The sequence below is a fragment of the Lipotes vexillifer genome, unplaced genomic scaffold (assembly GCF_000442215.2).
Source record: "Lipotes vexillifer unplaced genomic scaffold, Lipotes_vexillifer_v1.1 scaffold520, whole genome shotgun sequence".
Classification (NCBI taxonomy): Eukaryota; Metazoa; Chordata; class Mammalia; order Artiodactyla; family Lipotidae; genus Lipotes; species Lipotes vexillifer.
The window spans coordinates 1485732-1506237 of record NW_006784004.1 but is presented as its reverse complement, the minus strand read 5'-3'; the positions used below and the strand labels follow the sequence as shown (position 1 = coordinate 1506237).

General features: G+C 37.3%; 2 protein-coding genes across 3 annotated transcripts in view; one reads left to right on the top strand and one right to left on the bottom strand.

Annotated features, from left to right (window-relative positions):
• Positions 1-20506, bottom strand: part of CTNNA3 (catenin alpha 3) — a gene marked incomplete at its 3' end in the record, with an annotated part of 1444109 nt that overhangs the window by 761096 nt on the left and 662507 nt on the right. The gene's annotated exons all lie outside the window — the stretch shown is intronic.
• The window catches only part of LRRTM3 (leucine rich repeat transmembrane neuronal 3), a 179863-nt gene that overhangs the window by 862 nt on the left and 158495 nt on the right, over positions 1-20506 (top strand). Inside the window, exons 2-3 of one of the 2 annotated variants that reach the window (XM_007456476.1) lie at positions 36-1567; positions 8525-8612. In XM_007456476.1, coding sequence (XP_007456538.1) covers positions 36-1567; positions 8525-8599 — 1607 coding nt within the window. In that variant the 3' untranslated portion in view covers positions 8600-8612. The remainder of the gene's footprint in view (positions 1-35; positions 1568-8524; positions 8613-20506) is intronic. The other variant, XM_007456475.1, reaches the window with a different exon arrangement.

Genomic DNA, 20506 nt, shown 5'->3' with positions numbered 1-20506 from the left:
GGGGGATAACTTTTCTAAGTTGTTTTTATTTCCAGGTTTCAATGTAATTAGGCTACTGAGCGGATCAGCTGTAGCACTGGTTATAGCCCCCACTGTCTTACTGACAATGCTTTCTTCTGCCGAACGAGGATGCCCTAAGGGCTGTAGGTGTGAAGGCAAAATGGTATACTGTGAATCTCAGAAATTACAGGAGATACCCTCAAGTATATCTGCTGGTTGCTTAGGTTTGTCCCTTCGCTATAACAGCCTTCAAAAACTTAAGTATAATCAATTTAAAGGGCTCAACCAGCTCACCTGGCTGTACCTTGACCATAACCATATCAGCAATATTGATGAGAATGCTTTTAATGGAATACGCAGACTCAAAGAGTTGATTCTGAGTTCCAACAGAATCTCCTATTTTCTCAACAATACCTTCAGACCTGTGACAAATTTACGGAACTTGGATCTGTCCTATAATCAGCTGCATTCTCTGGGATCTGAACAGTTTCGGGGTTTGCGAAAGCTGCTGAGTTTACATTTACGATCTAATTCCCTGAGGAACATCCCAGTGCGAATATTCCAAGACTGCCGCAACCTGGAACTTTTGGACCTGGGATATAACCGGATCCGAAGTTTAGCCAGGAATGTCTTTGCAGGCATGATCAGACTCAAAGAACTTCACCTGGAGCACAATCAATTTTCTAAGCTCAATCTGGCCCTTTTTCCAAGGTTGGTGAGCCTTCAGAACCTTTACTTGCAGTGGAATAAAATCAGTGTCATAGGACAGACCATGTCCTGGACCTGGAGTTCATTACAAAGGCTTGATTTATCAGGCAATGAGATCGAAGCTTTTAGTGGACCTAGTGTTTTCCAGTGTGTCCCAAATCTGCAGCGCCTCAACCTGGATTCCAACAAGCTCACGTTTATTGGTCAAGAGATTTTGGATTCTTGGATATCCCTCAATGACATCAGTCTTGCCGGGAATATATGGGAATGCAGCAGAAATATTTGTTCCCTGGTAAACTGGCTGAAAAATTTTAAAGGACTGAGGGAGAATACAATTATCTGTGCCAGTCCCAAAGAGCTGCAAGGAGTAAATGTTATCGATGCAGTGAAGAACTACAGCATCTGTGGCAAAAGTACCACGGAGAGGTTTGATCTGGCCAGGGCTCTCCCAAAGCCGACATTTAAGCCCAAGCTCCCCAGGCCGAAGCATGAGAGCAAACCCCCTTTGCCCCCCACAGTGGGAGCCACGGAGCCTGGCCCAGAGACCGATGCTGACACTGAGCACATCTCTTTCCATAAAATCATCGCAGGGAGCGTGGCCCTTTTCCTGTCTGTGCTCGTCATCCTTCTTGTTATCTATGTGTCTTGGAAGCGGTACCCTGCCAGCATGAAGCAGCTGCAGCAGCGCTCCCTCATGCGAAGGCACAGGAAAAAGAAAAGACAGTCCCTAAAGCAAATGACTCCCAGCACGCAGGAATTTTATGTAGATTATAAACCCACCAACACGGAGACCAGCGAGATGCTGCTGAATGGGACGGGACCCTGCACCTATAACAAATCAGGCTCCCGGGAGTGTGAGGTATGAACCATTGTGATAAAAGCGCTCTTAAAAGCTGGGAAATAAGTGGTGCTTTATTGAACTCTGGTGACTATAAAGGGAATGTGGTGCCCCTCTCCCTACCCCTCTCCCTCTCACTTTGCTGGCAAGGTCCTTCCCTGTCCGTTTTAGTACATTCATAATACTGGTCATTTTACTTTCATACATAATTAACCCACTGAAATTTAAATACCACAATCAATGTGAAGCTTGAACTCTGCTTTAATTTAATGCCTATTGTATAAGACCCTTTATTGATTCCATTAATGTCACACTTGTTTTAAGATAAAACTTCTTTCATAAGTAATCCTTCACATCGGCTGTTATTCTCCTTCTGGCAAGACCGAATCTATAGTCCTAGAGGGTTTGCAGTTCATTGGCAAATCAAGGAAAAAGTGAATGACCCCAGGTACTTGCAGCCTGAACTGATTTTAGGTGAGGACTTGATTATAGAACATTTAGGGACAGCCTTAAAACAATGCCTAGCTTAAAAAGAAAACTGCAGGAAACTATCGAAAGATGGTGCTCTGTTAAAGCAGCACCACTAGCAGTTTCCAGAGGTGTCTGAATTACAGTAAAGCAAGCCTAGGGAAAACTGTTGAAGGGTTAAAATGCTGCAAGTAGACAACTGCAAAATGTGAGGAGACAGTAAAAATACTAAGTTTTAGACCTGAAGCCTTGTCTCTGAAACTCATCTCTGTAAATATCAGACTACAGGTTTCACTGTCAATTTCTTCCAGCCTCCACATTTCTAAAATAAGTATATAAATGAATAAATAAATAGATAAAATAGGCAGGAGGCAGATTTCTCCACTGTTCCTCACCTTAAGGAGTTTTCAGAGATGAGGCTTGCAAATGGGAATGCAGCTTGCTAAATGCATGTGGTTGGAAGCTTACCAAAATTTCTCTTTCCAGCTCTTTTAAGGACCCTAATGTAGGGAGTGGAATTATGAGCTCTGTGTGTTCTGTTTGGGATTTGTCAGGCTGTCCTGTTGTGTTCCACTCTATGCTCTGCACACACACCAGTCCCCTGATGACTGACACTTCATTCAGAGGTGTAAAGAGAACACATTCCAAGACACGCTTTCCACCACCGACAGCCTCGTTGAAAAGGATAGTTTTGACAACACCTTAATAAACGTATAAAATAAATCTTACGGGACAAAAGACCAACCCTATGGCAGTTGTCTTTTGCTTTTCTATTGCTGATGTTACAGTGTCCCCTTGTTCACCTATATTGTGAACTCCATTCATCAGTATGATTCGGTACAGACCCTGTTGGCAATCTGCAAGCTGCATGCATGTTTTTATGTCAGTGGTGAAAGTTTATTGCCTGCAGCACAAATATCACAGCTTCTGTATTTAAGTAACTTCGACCACAGTTCATTTAGATTTTAGAAAAATGTCTTTAGGCAGTATTCTCTTTCATCCTCCAAAACGAAGAATTCTATTATAGGAACAAAAATCAGGAATTGCAACATTGAGCCCGTTTCATCTAATTTGGCTTGTCAACAAGCTTTATATCTTTAACCATGCCCCTGTTCTTTCAAAACAGAATCACTGCAGCAAAAAAGAAAAAGTAAATGGCTATTTTTACCAGCATTTTTATATAGTTTGGAGGCTTTTCATATTCTGGGAGGAAAAATCTAGGCAAGTCACCATGAGATATAATTGCAAAGAAGCCAGATTATAAAAATCATACTTTTATAAGCAATAAAGAAAAAGGAACCTCGAAAGTAGATTTCTCAAGGAACTGTACTTTGATTTTGATGAAACCTTAAAATAGATACCAGTTCAGAAAAGCATCATAGCTACAATATATTTGTCCATGCATAACTGTTGGATATACATTTATTAATGGCCAATAGTCACGGATTCCCAATTGATTAATAATGCAGATACTTCCTTACAGTACAATGAGTTGGATGACTGAAACTACTGCAATGTTTTTCACTGAAGTTGTCACTTCACATTTTTCATAAAATGTCAGTAAATACATTTTCCATCTAAAAACAAAATTTTCTTTGGTCAGCTTCATTTTTACCTGTACTAAACATGACTGTTTTAATTAAATGCAGTGTTAAAGTGAACAAGCCCATTTTTATTCTTTGACTTGACCTTCTGCCTCATTTGTCATGGATACCAAATAAATTTAGGCAAGGCATATTTATATTCATATTTTGAAACTCTTGCAAATACTTGATGCTGTGGTACTGCTAGTATATATAAAATATGTTCCCTGTATTAAAAGTGTTTCTAAAGTTCAAAGCCACTTGGTGTGTTAAGATTACATGAATGACCAACATTTTGAAGGTTGGTCATTTTTTAATGCCTAAATTTAACTACATATAAATTTAATAATAGAGAAGAACCAAAATAAAATCCCTTAGCTTGTAAAAGCAATTTTGATTCAGTACATGGAATTACAAAAAAAAAGTCTTTTCCCTCTCTTTGGGAATGAAGCTTCTTTAGTTCTCAGTACATAATTCTTGTAGGTTAGACAACCACTAGTTCGCCACTATAAATTTAACAAAGCCAACTGGTGAATGAATGTTCTCCTGCTCAAAAGTCATCGTCCTCACCACCACCCCGTGGCACTTTTTGGACTGCATACCATAAATCTATTCTCATAAGTATTTAAAAACTCATTGCATATTAGAAAAATATAATTGACATTTCATTTTCTATTCCAAATTTATATTAAGTGTCTGACTTTCCTCAAAGGTGACAACATTTAAATAAACAGCCTGACCTGTTGAAATACACAGCAGAGATGCATCAATGCAGAACGGATTCAGTCTTTGAATGAATGCTTTACCAGAGAGAGAGGAAATACAGTTTAGTCTCTGAACTGTATGGGTTTTATCCCCAAATTTTTATGAGCCCCGGTATGCATAGTGCTACTGCAGCATAGAGTTAATAGTCCAAGTGCCAGTCTTCCAAGCAATAATTATGCAAGATATATTTCTTTTAAATGAGCTTATATTTTCCAAGGATGTTGACATTACATCTTTTCAAAAAATTTAAACCATTTTTTCTTGATTCAGTGAGTCAACTGCCTAAATAGACAGGCAATAGACTGTATTACTGTGGAGCATCAGTGACCTCCAGTGGCTGGTTAGGCTAACCACAGCTATTCAAACATTTTATTTAGTTTTTTATCCTGAACCCTTATGTAAATGTGGTTTACAACATATGGTTTTCAATCCATGAATCAGATTTTAATTTTATTTAGTTCATCTCCTTTGGAAACATGGTTATAGTACAATTTTTTAAGTTATATTTTGTATATTGACTTATTTAGTAATGCCCAGAGGCCATAGAACTGGAACTAAGGGCTAGAAATAAGTGTCCAAAGATGAAGAGCAAGTAATAATGCAACAAAAATCGAAAAGCAATATTTTTTTAAGTATTTATAATCATCGACATTGGCCAAATATTCTGATATTTTCATTAAGTGAGAATATTTTCCATAGGCAGGATACTGAAATATAATTTAATTTAAGTTGGGGAAAACAAATTTCAATATTAATACTGAAAGAGGCAGCATCAGTTATTTACCAGTCAGGAGTGTCTGAGCTGTGGAGTGAGGGAGGCCTCCCCATCCAGCTCTGGAACTCTCCAGTTTGTTATCATGCCAGTGACCTGCGCTTTGCCCCAGTGCTCTCTCCCTCCCTCCCCCTTTTCAGTCAGCTGAACACTGTTCTATTAGGCTCTCTGACAATGATGTTACAGTCTAAGAGGTGATGATTCATAGATAATGAAATTATGCTCTCCTTCTGGGGAAGGATAATGCAGAGTCAGATTTGTAGATTTGGCAAAAGGATTTTCAGGATGCTGTAGGTGCATGAAATACCTTCTTTTCCCTTGACATTTACCAAGAAGAGAACTTAACTAGCTTATTTAAAGTGTGGATTAAACTAGCATCAGAAACAGCATCAGGCCATGAAGCCTAAGACAAAATGAGTCCCAGACATGACAAATGAGAACTGAGCCATGAGAAGTGAAAAATTCAGAAACTGTGTTGCCTCTTTTATTCCCTTTTCCCTGGATTCTCATTAGAATCTGGATTTTACGCAAACCCATGGAATTTTGCTATACTTGTATTCTCTTCGCTACCTACATCAAAAACCAGAGGCAGCTGGAATAAACCATGAACACAAAAAGTAATATCAGTGGATTTTAATTACAAATGTTGTAAGAGAAACAGAACTGATGAAAGCCAAATAGGTTGTATTAAATGACTCTTGAAAACTAATAAGATAATACATAGGTGAAAGTAAGACTTTCTAGAATCTAACATCATAATAGCCTATAGAATTGGACCCACTTTTGCCTACTCTTCAAAATCATTGTTGATTTTTGCACAGTTGGGTAGAATACAGTAGAAATATTACAGAGAAAATCTACATAAAAGAGATTATGATTCTTTTGATTTAAGGAACATATCATGGCCATGTAAATAATAGAGTATGGGCCTTAGATTCAAATTTCTCTGACACTTGCAAATCAAATAATCCCGAGGAAATTCCTTAGCTTTTCTGAACTTGAAGTTACTCATCTGTAAAACGGGCAAAATTATTGACTTCATATGGTTACTGGGAGGACAAAATGTGAGCAACACTTTGTAAACTCTAAAATGGCAACTATCTATTATTTTCAAAAAGCATTTAGTGAGATAATCAGCTATGTTTGCCAGTGTTCTATGTTTGGCCTGGGTTAAAAAGACATTACTAACCTCTATGTAACAGAAGCCTAAATCCACTTTACATTAATATGAATTCTGAGACTTGGCAGTGAGTCTATAACTTAATTTGTCTTTGACGTTTATTTTCCATAAAAACAGTTTCTTCCATCCCATATCAATAATGACCGCAATGTACAATAAACATAAATAGACACCAACCAGAGCTTATCAAACTAAATCAAAATTCTAATTGGGTCCCAAAATAGATCATTATAAAAAAGGTTTTCAATTAACATAGGTTACTTGCCCTGCCCCTCTTCAGTATCACTATTTTGAGCCCTTGTCGACTTTATACCTTATGAATATAAAATTTATGGCAAGATAACATCATTACTGAGCAAAAAGTAATTGCTTTTAACATGTTACAGTGGGATTAGCACATATTCCAGGTATCGATTACATGACATCCATTCTGTTGTTTCTTTTTTTTCCCCCAATGAAAGATTATCCAAAATCTCCTCCTAGTCTAGAAATTACTATTGACTTTACCAGTTATTACTGTTGAAAATCACTGGATTAAAAAAAAGTACCATAAAAATACAAAGCCTTTTTTATGAGTTATAACCTATTCATTTATGCAAAATTAAATACTTAGGAGTACTCTTTTTGGGCCTTTCATCAAAAAAATGACCAGTGTAATCAAAAATCTCTCTCTACTGGATGTAGCTTTTCTTACCAAGTATGATGTAGCAGACGTATTTCCAAAATTCTCATAATTTAAGTAGAAAACCATCCTCTTTGATAGCTGAGTTCCTATGAAATCTCTTGAGAACAGAGAGAGGATGATGGTTTTTCAGAGGAAAAAGCATTTTTTAATTTTATTCTGCTTTACCTTCGTAGGATTATTGTTATATGTTCTTGAGTTAGGTCTCCTAAACATGTGAGGAGAATTTCAGGAACACAGAGAGAACAAGACTATCTGGGTCACAATGTAAGACCAAGCAGAGAGAATCTATTTAGCAACTGTACTTTCTAATAGCAGAAACTCCATATGCAATAATAATCCATTTTATTGAAAAAAAAGAGAAAAAAAGAAAGAGCTTCTCTCTTAACCTATCCAGCAAATGTTGTAATGCAAATTGATAACTTTTTTGATAATTCTTTATACCTTATTTTCAGGGACTCCCATTTCCCCCTGACCCAGGAAAAAATTTCAGTTATTCTTTTATCCCACTCTTAAATTGTTGTTCTCTACTTCCTATGTCACACAAAAAAGGTCTTGCCTCATATAAATCAACACAATTGGTCATCTTACCCAAAGGAGAATCCTATCTTCAATAAAAAAAGTTAGACCATAAAACAAAATGTAGGGCTTCCCTGGTGGCGCAGTGGTTGAGAGTCCGCCTGCCGATGCAGGGGACGCGGGTTCGTGTCCCGGTTCGGGCGGATCCCACATGCCGCGGAGCGGCTAGGCCTGTGAGCCATGGCCGCTGAGCCTGCGCGTTCGGAGCCTGTGCTCCGCAACGGGAGAGGCCACAACAGTGAGAGGCCCGCGTACCGCAAAAAAAAAAAAAAAAGTGCTTCTTGTCATTAAGTTTGATCTGCTGTACTCTCTGAAAAAAGGAACATGATTTTTGATGCGGTCAACCACCATCTCACAAGAATGTTTAAAGGAAACTTGTAGGACATACCATGTTGATCTTGAAGTAGCTGAGTGACTTTAAAGTCTCTGATAAACCTGTGATAACTTACCACAGTGAAAGAGGTTTAAAAACTAACTTGACACTTTAGGATCAGTGTTGGTTTGTTTTTCATCAATTTATGAAAGAGATTCTGCACAATTTGTATGAAATTTTAAAGTTAAAAGGTATAAATATTTGGTTGGAGTACTGCCATTTACCCTAAGGAAGGTTAGGTAACATCACTGAATTACAATTAAAATGGAATAATTAAAGATCTGTTTAATATGGCACAGGACATATTATATACGTAAGTATTTTATGTTTTCTATCAAGCTAGACATATTTTAGATGCTTAGGGAAAAAAAAAGAATCCATGTCCTTCCTATAGGATTATTCACATTTTATCACATATTTGTTTACGTGTATGTGTATTTTTGCGTACTTGACTTATTATGTGCCCAGGAATGTGTATATAGTTTTTTTTTTTTAATCTAAGAACAGAGTCCTTATATTGACTCTGTTCTCTGATAAATGTCATCCATTAATCTTAAATCTTGTCCCTCTTTATAGGACTGCCCTAAAATAATTCATACCCTACCCACACAAGGCTTCTCAAGCCAAATTATACACCTCCAGCTCCATTAGGAAATGATTTCCAGTAAGTTACCATTAGGATATCCCTCTGCTAGTTAAATTCTGATCTGCTAGTGTAGTCATCTTCCCAGCCTGTGGCACTCACTCCAGCCTATTTTATGTCATTAAAAGGCAACATGCACTTAGTCCTATGGACTTTTACAGGGAGGATTGAGTAGTAAAATGTAAAAATCTACATATTTTTATGGGCTTCACTTTGGTTGTTTTTATGGTTGAACACACAGAGATGTGCGGGGTCTTAGTTTACACTGAAATGCAAAACCATTAAGCTAGCCATAAATTAAAAAGAAAAGATAGACAAAAAAAAATAGAGTCTAAAGATCATGTTATTTATTTCCTAATCTTAAAAATAATACTAGGGCTTCCGTGGTGGCGCAGTGGTTGAGAGTCCGCCTGCCGATGCAGGGGACACGGGTTCGTGCCCCGGTCCGGGAGGATCCCACATGCCGCGGAGCGGCTGGGCCCGTGAGCCATGGCCGCTGGGCCTGCGCGTCCGGAGCCTGTGCTCCGCAACGGGAGAGGCCACAGCAGTGAGAGGCCCGCGTACCGCAAAAAAATAAAAAAATAAAAATAATACTAAATAATGAACATCCTGTATTTCACTTTCCTGACATGTTTTACCCTCCACGTTTCCCATCATATTCTCGAATTTAAGCTTCACATTTCTTACATTTTCCCACTTCTAACACGGAGGTTTCTTTTGTTTGTTTTTTAGTTGTTTTGTTTTCTGCCTGCAGATCTTTTCCCAATGCTTTTGTTGTATCACTTTGCCTGCTTTTCTAGACTCCCCACTCAAATTTTGATCCTGTCAGAAAGTCACAGGGTAATTCATCAGTTTTGTGATTGGAGTGATCAGACAAACGGACTGGGTTTGTCTCTAGAGTGCAATCTAGTCAAGTCTGGGATATGTGCCTTCTGTCTTCCCTGCCTCCATTCCCATGCCTTTTCTCCACTTAGGATTATCCATACTGAAATTCCTCCATCCAGTGCTACCTAGGGCTCTCTTGGTTCCTTACTCCTTACCCAATATGTATCCCCAGATCTCAACTAGCATCATTATCGATTCCAAGGACACTTACACCTAAATGGGGATAAAACCCTTTTGCTAAAGGTGAGAAAGTCATATACTAAGAGCAGGGGTTATGCTTCGAGGGCAAAAGTGCTTTGCAAGCACCTCTGAAATCATCCTACATAGAAACCTCTATATTTTTCTCAAACATGAAGTTGGGCCTTCCCAAAGGAACCAACTATAGTTTGAGAAACCTCTTCAGTGAATTACCATTATACACAGGCTTTCTCCTTAGTTTTTCTCCACGGAGAGACAATATTGTATATAATAAAAAACGTGGGCTATGGAACCAGGATGAACCAGTTTGAATTCTGGTTCTGGGACTTAATAACTGCAAAATCTTGAGTGTTAGTTTCTTCATCTTAAAAATAAAAATGTGTAAAATAATATAATCATCACAGGATTGTCACAACAGGGCAAAGAATCAGCATTTCTTGAATATTTTTATGTACTTTGTTCTGGTACATTGCATATATTACCTAATTTAATTATTTAATTTAATACTCATAAAGTTCCTAGATGATTAAATAAGATGAATTAGATGAAATCACTTAGTATAAAGCTTGGCACATAATTGTAACCTTCTCCTTCCCTTTATTAGCTCTAATTGCTAAAAATTTCAGTATAACAGAATGCTTTAATAGCTGTATTCCACTATCTATTTTTACATGGAATAACAAACAGATATCTGGCAGACTTTCAAGAAATAGAATCTTAACTGCCATAAGCTCAGGGGCAACTGAGCACATGATTAATACTGAAGAGTAATGTGGTACATAAGACCAAAATTCTAAACCTCCCATCAAAGCCCAACTATATCCCTACCTTTATTTCCACATTATTCCCCATGCTCTAACACTGGCCAGTTATTGAACTGCTTTCCTACCTCTGTGCTTTTGCTCAAGCTATTTCCTTTGTGAGAAATGGCTTTCCTCTCCCAAGTCCTCCTGTCAATCTCTGAGTCTTCTTATAACAGATCCAACTCAAATTCCACTCATTCTAGAAGTCTTCTTAATCTTGCTTGCCCTTCCCTGTTTTCCATGATATTTTGCATGTCTACTGGAGACAATATCACAGGCTGCCTCATGTTAGAGTTATTAATGTGTTTTCATACCCTTTTTGAGGAAAGGGACCATCTCTTCTTCCATCCAGTGGTGAATGGTTATAGACTTTTATTCATAGTAGATGTCTGTTGAACTGATTTTCTGTTAATTATTATAAGGTTATTGTCAACCTTTTTTTTTGCGGTACGCGGGCCTCTCACTGCTGTGGCCTCTCCCGTTGCGGAGCACAGGCTCCGGACGTGCAGGCTCAGCGGCCATGGCTCACGGGCCCAGCCGCTCCGCAGCATGTGGGATCTTCCCAGACCGGGGCACGAACCCGCATCCCCTGCATTGGCAGGCGGACTCTCAACCACTGCACCACCAGGGAAGCCCGATTGTCAACGTTTTATTTATATAGTCTGCATGTATATTTTTTGTTTTTATTTTATATGTACTTTCTCACATATAAAGTCTTCTCATTTATCAGTAAACTGGTTTCAAAAATTATTCTTACAAAATATGGTTTTTAAGAATCATGTTCAGATTTAAGTTTCTTCTATGTTGTGAATAATCTAACAACAATTTTTCTTTGACAGTTACCAAGGGTATGACCATTTTAGCTGGCATGTTAAAGTTACTAAGAGCTAAAAAAAAGTGTGGGACAAAGAAAGAATATTTCATTCAAAGAATGAATACATCTTGATTTCAGCGAAGCTTGGGTAGTCAGCTTTTGTTGTAAAAGCCATGTATCTGTGACTGCTCCGTGTTCACTGCCTCTTGGGAAAGGTCCTTTTCTCTTTAGCTTCATATCTTCTCATCCCATGCCTAGTGCCACAAGGCTTCTACTTCAGACGCATTCCAAGGTCTCTCCTCCCTTCCCAAAGTGGCTACCCTACACTATCACAGAGACCAAGTCAGAGGTCTTTGGCTTTCGGATTATATACATTTTCAAAGTAACTATTCTACTGAAGGTTTCAAACATCAAATACTAAGAAGTTGACAATTAGAAATGCTCATTATTTGTTTACCTCCTGAACACTGACTTTGCAGAAGGCGCAATTGATTATAGAGGATTGAAGCGTCTGCCGTTTGCTGGGTCTCTCCTTTCCTACCTTCTGTCCATCCTCTTACTCCTTTTCACTGAATTTTTTTCTCTCTCATCACCACTTAAAATATCTTTCAATTTTTCCCTCTATCCAACTTTATTGATAAGTCAATCTATACTATACTTGGCTATGCACCTACTGACTGGGTTAAGAGGAAAATACTAATGGGTTTTTTTCTCTCTTAGGAAAGCAATAATTAAGATGACAGGGTCTAATAATTTAATTTAAAAGGGAGTCAAAAAAATCTATTTGTATTCAATAGCTTTTTTTAGTTCTATAAATGAAGAACTATAATTTTGTAAACTGTAGTTTAATTTCAGAAATAGAAGTTACATCCCCCCCGAATATATTTTTAAGTCACATTTTAATCGTGATTTGTAAAGGCAGGGCAGATTTGTAGAACATCCAAGTATTCCTTTAAATGTGAGGTATCACTCAGACTCTGGACTGTGGTAATCTTTGCCATCAATGGAGCAGATTCATTTTTGGAACATATAGTAATAATACGAGAATTGAAATGAAACCTTCATTTAGTCATAAAACTTGTAGCTATGAGGGTTTTTGAGAACCTTGCAGTCCATTTTCTTACCTTCTATTTAAAACTCTAAGCTAATTTAATTGTATTTTTAATGTTCTTCCAAGGACTGCATTCCTTAGTCCCTCTCTTAGTTATCCATTTCAGGGTTTTACTACAAACATTGCATCAGTTTTTACCTCTAATCTATATCTCTCTTGCTTAAGATATACCCAGTGTTTACTTTTAAAAAGAAAATTTTTTGTTTCCATTCTTATTTAAAAGAAAGAAACATAAGAAGTGGTCGAGGGCTTCCCTGGTGGTGCAGTGGTTGAGGGTCCGCCTGCCGATGCAGCGGATGTGGGTTCGTGCCCCGGTCCGGGAAGATCCCACATGCTGCGGAGCGGCTGGGCCCGTGAGCCATGGCCGCTGAGCCTGCGTGTCTGGAGCCTGTGCCCCGCAACGGGAGAGGCCACAACAGTGAGAGGCCCGCGTACCGCAAAAAAAAAAAAAAAGAAAAAAAAAAAGAAGTGGTCGAGTTCTGGTTTTATTTTTAATCTTCAGTATTGGAATCTGCTTGGTCTAGCTCAGGTAGAGGGCCCTGGGCTCCATGGCATATAGTTTGAAAAGATGAAATACCACTGTTCTGAAACTGGCACTAATCTACTATAGATTCAAGAAATTCTGTGTGGTTAACAGCTGAATGAAAGGAACTCAGTGCTTAACTAACCTATAACCAATCACATAGGCAAGAAGTTTCCAGCAGGATGTATTCAGCAGTTTTCAATGCCAGGCTCACAAATTATACTCCCAGAGGTCAAATTTGCATGTAACTCTTTGAACCACAACTACCTCCTCATACTCAACTCAGTTTTAACATCCAGCAGTGAGTTGTGCAGAAATAATCAATGGTTAAATTATTCCCATTTTGTTGGCTCAGTTGACAGTAGCCCACTGATTAGTTTAAAAAAAAAAAAACTATGTGATCTTCAATTGTATTTCAACTGTACCCAAGTGCAGATGCCATCTCTGGTAATATGACAAAACAGATTTAAGTTTATAAATGTTTCTGTGTGCTCCAATCACAACACGCATCCTGTAGTAACTATACTGTAGTGCAAAGTGTTGTAAAAAATGCAACTGAGTTTCCTGGAGAATCATTTTAGAGTTAATTAAACCTTCTCCACCTGTAATTTAAGAAAAAAGAAAAAGCCCAACACTCCTAAAGACTATGGGGGAAAGGCAGTTTAAGAAATAGAAGTCCTCTGTTTATCCAGGGATGTACGTTACAAGGCAGACAGCTACACCACAGTAGAGGGACAACATTTCCTCAGCTGATTCGGTTAATTAAAATGCACAGTTACAACAGGCTTTCTTAGAGCCTGCAGCTGAATGACTGAAGTCTCCATTTTCCTACAGTGTCACACAGAACGTGAAGAGGCAAACATACTGCCCAAGCACAATTTGACTCGCTAAAATCCAGCACTATAAACACGAAATACATTTCTCAGGCACATTTTAAAAGACGTATTATCAAGATTTATGGCACAAGGATAGAAATAATTTGCAGTTAGGCAGGACCAAGAGAATATCCTAGGTTCCTCTCAAAGTAGTTTTAAGTAAAATTTATAAATAAATCTTGTATAAATAAATTTCTGCACTTTCAACGCAGAAATCTTCAACTCTTTACTTTCAAATGTATGGAATGTGAATCTGACCAACAGCCCGTCTGCTGCCAGAATTTGTGAGTGATATGAAAAATCAAAGGCCACAAAAGCTGTTTGTCACATAAACTGCAGGACGCAATACCAGTCTGCAGGGCTCATTTGCAGAACTCATGATGAGCATGGGAGGAGGGGATGCTAACAGCTGCAGCCTTGACTGCACTACCGTGCCAGCCAGAATTCAAGCCGCGTGAGCTGGGTATGGGTGAAAGAGAGGGGCCAACAAATGAAAAAAAAAAAAAGAAAAAAGAAGAGGTTTTTATTAAATCAGTACATCAGTGTGCACAGATGAATACCTGCAGAACCAGATCAAGACAGATGTGGCCTGCAGGTATTCAAATTAAATCTGTTCATGGAAGACTACATTTATTTCCTGGTATGGAAGAGATATTACAGCCTTTGAATCAGACTAGCAGCATGGCATCGTGTCAGTTTCCTCATCTGTAAACTGGGAACAGTGCTTCACATCTCAGGGCAATTTCAAGAATAAATTGAGATAACACGTTTGTGGGCACAGCAAGTAATAAGTTATTCTTATCTCTCTCATGACGTGTTTTCACAATGCAATGAGTTGTTATGAATGGGAAAGTGAAAGTTCCCATAGTAACCATATAAATTAAGAAGTCTGCAATCTACAGAAAATGATTAAATATTCCTGGAGCTTAATTAATAAGTCATTAAATCAAACCCAAACAGGGCTTACCAAAAATCTGAAAACCTCTATTAATATCCATTAATGGAATTGTTGTATTAAGTTTTGTTCTGTAACAATTTTGCTTAGAACCACAACAAAAAATTTTTGATCTTAGTATTGTCCTTTTCTAATAATTCAGCATCATTTCCTTTTCATAAACATTACTTGAAGAACTGACTCCATTACTTTTCAGACGTCTCTTTAAAATCTGCTCTAACGTCTGTCTGTATGTCTCTCTTTTTTTTCATTTTTGTACCCCAAACATGGACATATCACATCCCCCCCAACACTCAGTACTGAAGGGAACATGCTATTACTATTGGAGCAAATAAAATAGTCTATATAACTTAGCACCTAATTCATTTCTAGTGGGAAATAATTTAGGCGTTTGAAAGAAAGGAACACAATATTATTTATGTTTTCAAAAATTTCAATTTAGTCTGTGAAATAATGGTTGAATTATTCAAAGCAATTTATCCAAAGTTACAATAAAAGATTTCAATGGATATTTATTGAGCACCTACTACATGCAGGCATGCAAGTGGATTTTTGTTTTTACTCAAGGCAAACAAAACATAACAGATGGCAAAGGATATTTGAAATTTGGTGTCATTTCATCAGGAAAGACATTTAATTATTTGACTGGTTTTGGAAAGTCACTTGTTCATAGAGCATTGAGTTTTCTCTTTTCAGGAGAGAAATTTCTTACATGCCCTTCACTGGAGACATGATAATAATTAGTTCTTTTCAAAGATTTTTGAAAAGAGCAGAGATGAAAAGAACTGTAAGAGTTTCTAAATGACACAAGAACTGTGAAGTGGTAGATAGTTAACACAAACCTCATACAGCTGTTATGTGGATTCATTAGTTAATCAGTTAGTTAATGACTTTTAAGTGTAAAATCTTATTAGACTTTTGTTTTTATACTTTAACATATATGAGAAAAATATTACTGTCTGAAATTAAAAACTGACTATACCATTCTAATATATTGGATCTTTCCATGACATACCTTCAAGATGTTCTTTCCTAGTCTGATTTTTTGTTTCCAGACAACTCCTAAAAAGCCTATCTAGACCCTGATCCCCTACCCCTTTATTTTTCAGTATTGGCATTGGCTTCCAGTTAGCACTAAGCATAAAACTGAAAAATCCCCATGACAAGGTATTTTGTGTAATAAGGTGTTATTTGATGACAATGGCATCAACTGTTAAATATGCTATTTAAATGCAGTTTTGTATCTCTATACAGCAGGAGAGGGGAAAAAAAAAACTGTTAGGTAAATCCGAAAGAAAGTGAACAAGGGAAGGAGTTGAAAACCCAATGATAACTACCTTGCTCTTTGGAAATAGTGACTAATTTCTTTCCTGCATGCTGGGAATTTGAGAAAGGATGGCAGAGGCATAACTAGTTTGGCAATATTCTACTATGTGGGAGACATTTCTATAGCTTAAACAAAAATCATGGTTGACGTACAATATACACAGAGAAAAGTGCACATATTATCAAGGTTATCCAAACCAAATGGATACTGGGCACTCCTGTGTTCTCTGCAACCAGATCAAGAAATAGAAGATTCCCAGAACTCCAAAAGGCCCCTCTGTTTCCTCCAATCACTAGCCCTATTTCCAAGGGTAACCACTACTGTTAACTCTAACAGCATTAGGATAGCTTTATCGGGCTTGGTACTTTATATAAATGGAATCATAAAGAATGTACTCTCTTTTGAGTCTTGCTTCTTTCTGGTGACATTATCTTTTATGAGAGTCATCCGTATTGTGAAGTGTAGTTGTAAATCTACAAGTTCTAATCGTGGTCCCTCCACCCCTCCCTCACCCGTACACACACAGATTTAACCCTTTTATTCAAAGAATGGCCAAGGATTCCTGTACTGGGAAGTCCTTGATGAACTTCATGGGAGACTCAAGAATTGCTAGTGAATAATGTCCTCCTGTCTCTTTCCTTTTTTTCTTTTTGCATCAGTAAATATCATGCAATCTCAAATTATTTTGCACTTTTAAAATCTGGTCATTGAGAGAACCAGGTCTAAGGAGCACACTGAGGTAACCATTTTTTTCAGTGGCCCTTGTTTTCAGCCCTGAATCCCCTACTCAGCTATCCTTACCAGCAAAGCCCTCTGTCCCTGTCCTTCAGCTCCTAGAAAGCCTGCCCTACTCTAGCAGCTGTATTAAAAAAACAATTGGGTAAACTGCTTCACACCAAGGTGTTAATGCCTAAATCCTTAGCTCTCTAAGGTATGGCCCCAGGACAGTGCTGTGACACAGAGGCCCAGTTACTCTCCGATTACTCTCTAATGGGGTCTCTGGTAGAGCTGCATTTATCGACTTGTGCTATAAGGTTCCTTTAGACTGAAGGACTCTAAGAAACAGATTGGTGGCATTTGATGCTGTTTTTACTATTAGAACATTACTGAAACTATTATTTCACTACATCACACAGTGTTCTCTTTATGAGAGTCCATGGGGACTTCTACTTCTTCTAATTAACTTTATTTTAAAATACATTGCTATTCACGCAACTGATCTTGCCAGTGCCATCCCCTGCACTTCCCCCACCTCTCTCCTGCTAAAAATACCAAAAAAATAAGAGACAAACACTTCTAACAAATGTTAAGAAATTTATGACTCGTCTTTTTGGTCTAGCTTCCTCACCCTTGGTTTCATCTTTTTCTTATGTTCTCTTTTTAAATGTCTTTAATTTTTTTTAAATCCTGATGAATTTAGGAAGAATATAGATTAATTTGATGAAATACGCTATCCCTTAAGAAAAAATTTTCAGTCCCTGAGATTAGACCAAGCTGGCCAACTGAAGGATGTATATTTTAGGCAGAGGGCTCTTCCAGCAATTTTTAAGTTACACCCCATTGGGCGGCTGTGATCAGATAGAATGCAGGAGCTGATTTCTGAGGCACTGGATGGTATCGTGCCTTACGCAACATAGGTTTTTATAAAGCTTTACTGAATGCACTGACTGAAGGTATTTTCCATCAAGTGAAGTGGACAAGAATGAGAGAATGTCTAGGAAAAATGTAGATCAAGAACAGAATAAAAGATAAATGTACTTGTGAGAAAACAGAGCTGAGTTTTCAAGAGAGTGGAACTGTTACTATATGTGATATTTTGCAACTACTAGTCCATTCTTATTTTCAAGGCTCTCAGAGTTCGACTTGGGAAGATTTGATTAATGCATTATTTATTTGAGTCATTGATTTATGGAGCTTAACCATAAGATACAGCACAGCTCATTTTCTTTCTAGTATTTATATCTACAGGAATAATACCACAATGACGGGGGGTGTTCTACCCTTGACTAGTAATCCACAGAAGCAATCACCCAAACTGACAATACTGAAAATATTAAACAACAATCTGTTATTTACTCCCTTCATTGCTAGGATCCCACTATTTAAATTAAGTAAAACAATTCCCAGAAACTAAGTGATAATCTATAAATCATACCACAAAATGGTCTAGTACATACCCCAGTGAAATGTTTTCTGTGAAATGGGGAGAAGATGTCAAATGTGGATCTCCTAATTCCTGTATTAATTTTTAGATCAAAGAAATAATTCCAGTTCAGATAAATTAAAATTGTGGCTTTTTTTTCTTTTCTGTTAAAGCTATTTGATTATGACACTCTAGAAAAAAAGCATATTGCCTTGCAAAGAATACAAATTTATTATCAGAGATTGTGTGAGATTAGCAAAAATTATAATATATATTGATGATATTTCTAAGGTTTTCAATGGTGCCACTCAGTAATGTAACAGAATAGTCATACTTAAGTAATTTTTATTTATTCCAGTATATTTTGCCAAATTCAAAATAAATTTGTTTAGAAACTATCATTCCTGAAGATACCATGGTAAACATTCCCTTTAAAAATTACTAAATCCAATATAAAAATTAGGACCTATCAGGTTAAATTTTTTGTTGCTGTTGTTCAGCAGTGACTATAGAATTAAACATGACTGGAGTACCACTGTGTATATTTCAAATGCTCATAATGTACAAAAATGAACATCTATTTGTTTATGTTTGGCAAATACCAGCAGGCTTGCTGGACCCTGGCAGCCTCCAATTTGACAAGGCCTGCATGCTCAACATTCACATAAAAAGATCTCTCTCTCTCAAATACTGTGTGATTCTAACAATGTGTGCAGAGAGGAATGGATACTGAAACTATGAAATGGAAAAGCATTTTACTAGATTTCTGAGTGGTTCAGAATCCAGGCCCCCAAACCAGACATTGCATAGTGAACTTGTCACATCACAGCTCAGAAACTTCTAACACCTCCCCAGGACTGGTCTCAATCTGGGCTCAACCTACTCTTTCAGCTTCTCTCGTGAAATTACCCTTGTACCACTGCGCTCCAATAAAACCACAACTTACCATTCTTTGAGCATCTCCCTCAAAGCCCACCACTAATTTGTTTACATTTTTCTTCTCCTTGGAACATTCCTTTTTTGCCAAATTCATTTTATATTTTATGACCAAAATCAACTCTTTCATGAACTATCAATATTTTCTGATTATTATAGCTGGAAGTATTTTTCTTTCTCCCTCAACTTCAATTGTACATTATTATTATTGCTATTACAATTATTTACTTCTATAGACATTATTATTTTCTAACTTGTGTTATATTTAGTTATGTCTAAGATATATTATCTTCCTTATAGGGAAATTTAACAGGGAGGAAACATGTCTTACATGGGTTCTTTGTTTGTTTGTTTGTTTTTGTATTCCAAACATGCTTAAGGCAGGATTTAAGATATAGTATATGCTTAATAAATGTCTTTAGTGAACTAATGTGTGAATAAATGAATGTCACACTTGTGGGAGTCATGCTGAAACTCTAGTATGTTAAACAATAGACTCTTATTCCCTTACCCTTGCAAAAATATTCATAAGAGGTTTGGGATACAGTTCATACCATAAAACATTACACTTCATATATTTCATATATTTTCAACAAATGTTTACCATTTACAGTTATGTGAATGACCCTACATAGCAAAAGAAGCATTAGAAATATAAAAGTGTCATCCTATAAATTATAAAATCATTCTTGAATTATAAGCAGCCTTAATTGCCACGTACAAACATATATCGAGCTGCAACCTGGGAGGGCTCTGAATGATGGGCATGGAAGGAGCTTTCAGAGATTTTGCATGGGTGCAGTAAGTTGGCTATTAACCCATCTTACAGTAAAGAAATTGAAGTGTAATCACAAAGAGCTAGAATTTGAATCCTGATTTGTCTATCTGGGTACTTATAGTCCCTGAACAATAAACTCTCTGAATGCTAACTTCCCTCTGAATAGATGGGATGCTTATTTCTATACAAGTCATTTTGCTCTGCTGCATAGTATTTACCACAAGACACTGTCAGCTTTTTCCATAATATTTTCTTTCAAAAAAAAGTACAAAAACACAAAATTACCTCTTTTGAAAGGCTTACTATGAGGCACTATGCTAAATGCTTCCCTTACATATTTAATTCTTACAGCAACCCCGGAGAGATAAGCACTGTTTACTCATATTCCAAGATAGGGAAACTGAAACATAGAAACTTAAAGTCATAAGCTCAAGATCAGTTTCTGTTTTGTTTCTACTAGTGCTTCTAGTGTTACTGGAAACTACTACTTCTAAGGACAGGAAATGGAATTTAAACTCAAGTCTTTCTTATTCCTGAATCCAAGTTCTTAACTACTCGATTGTATTG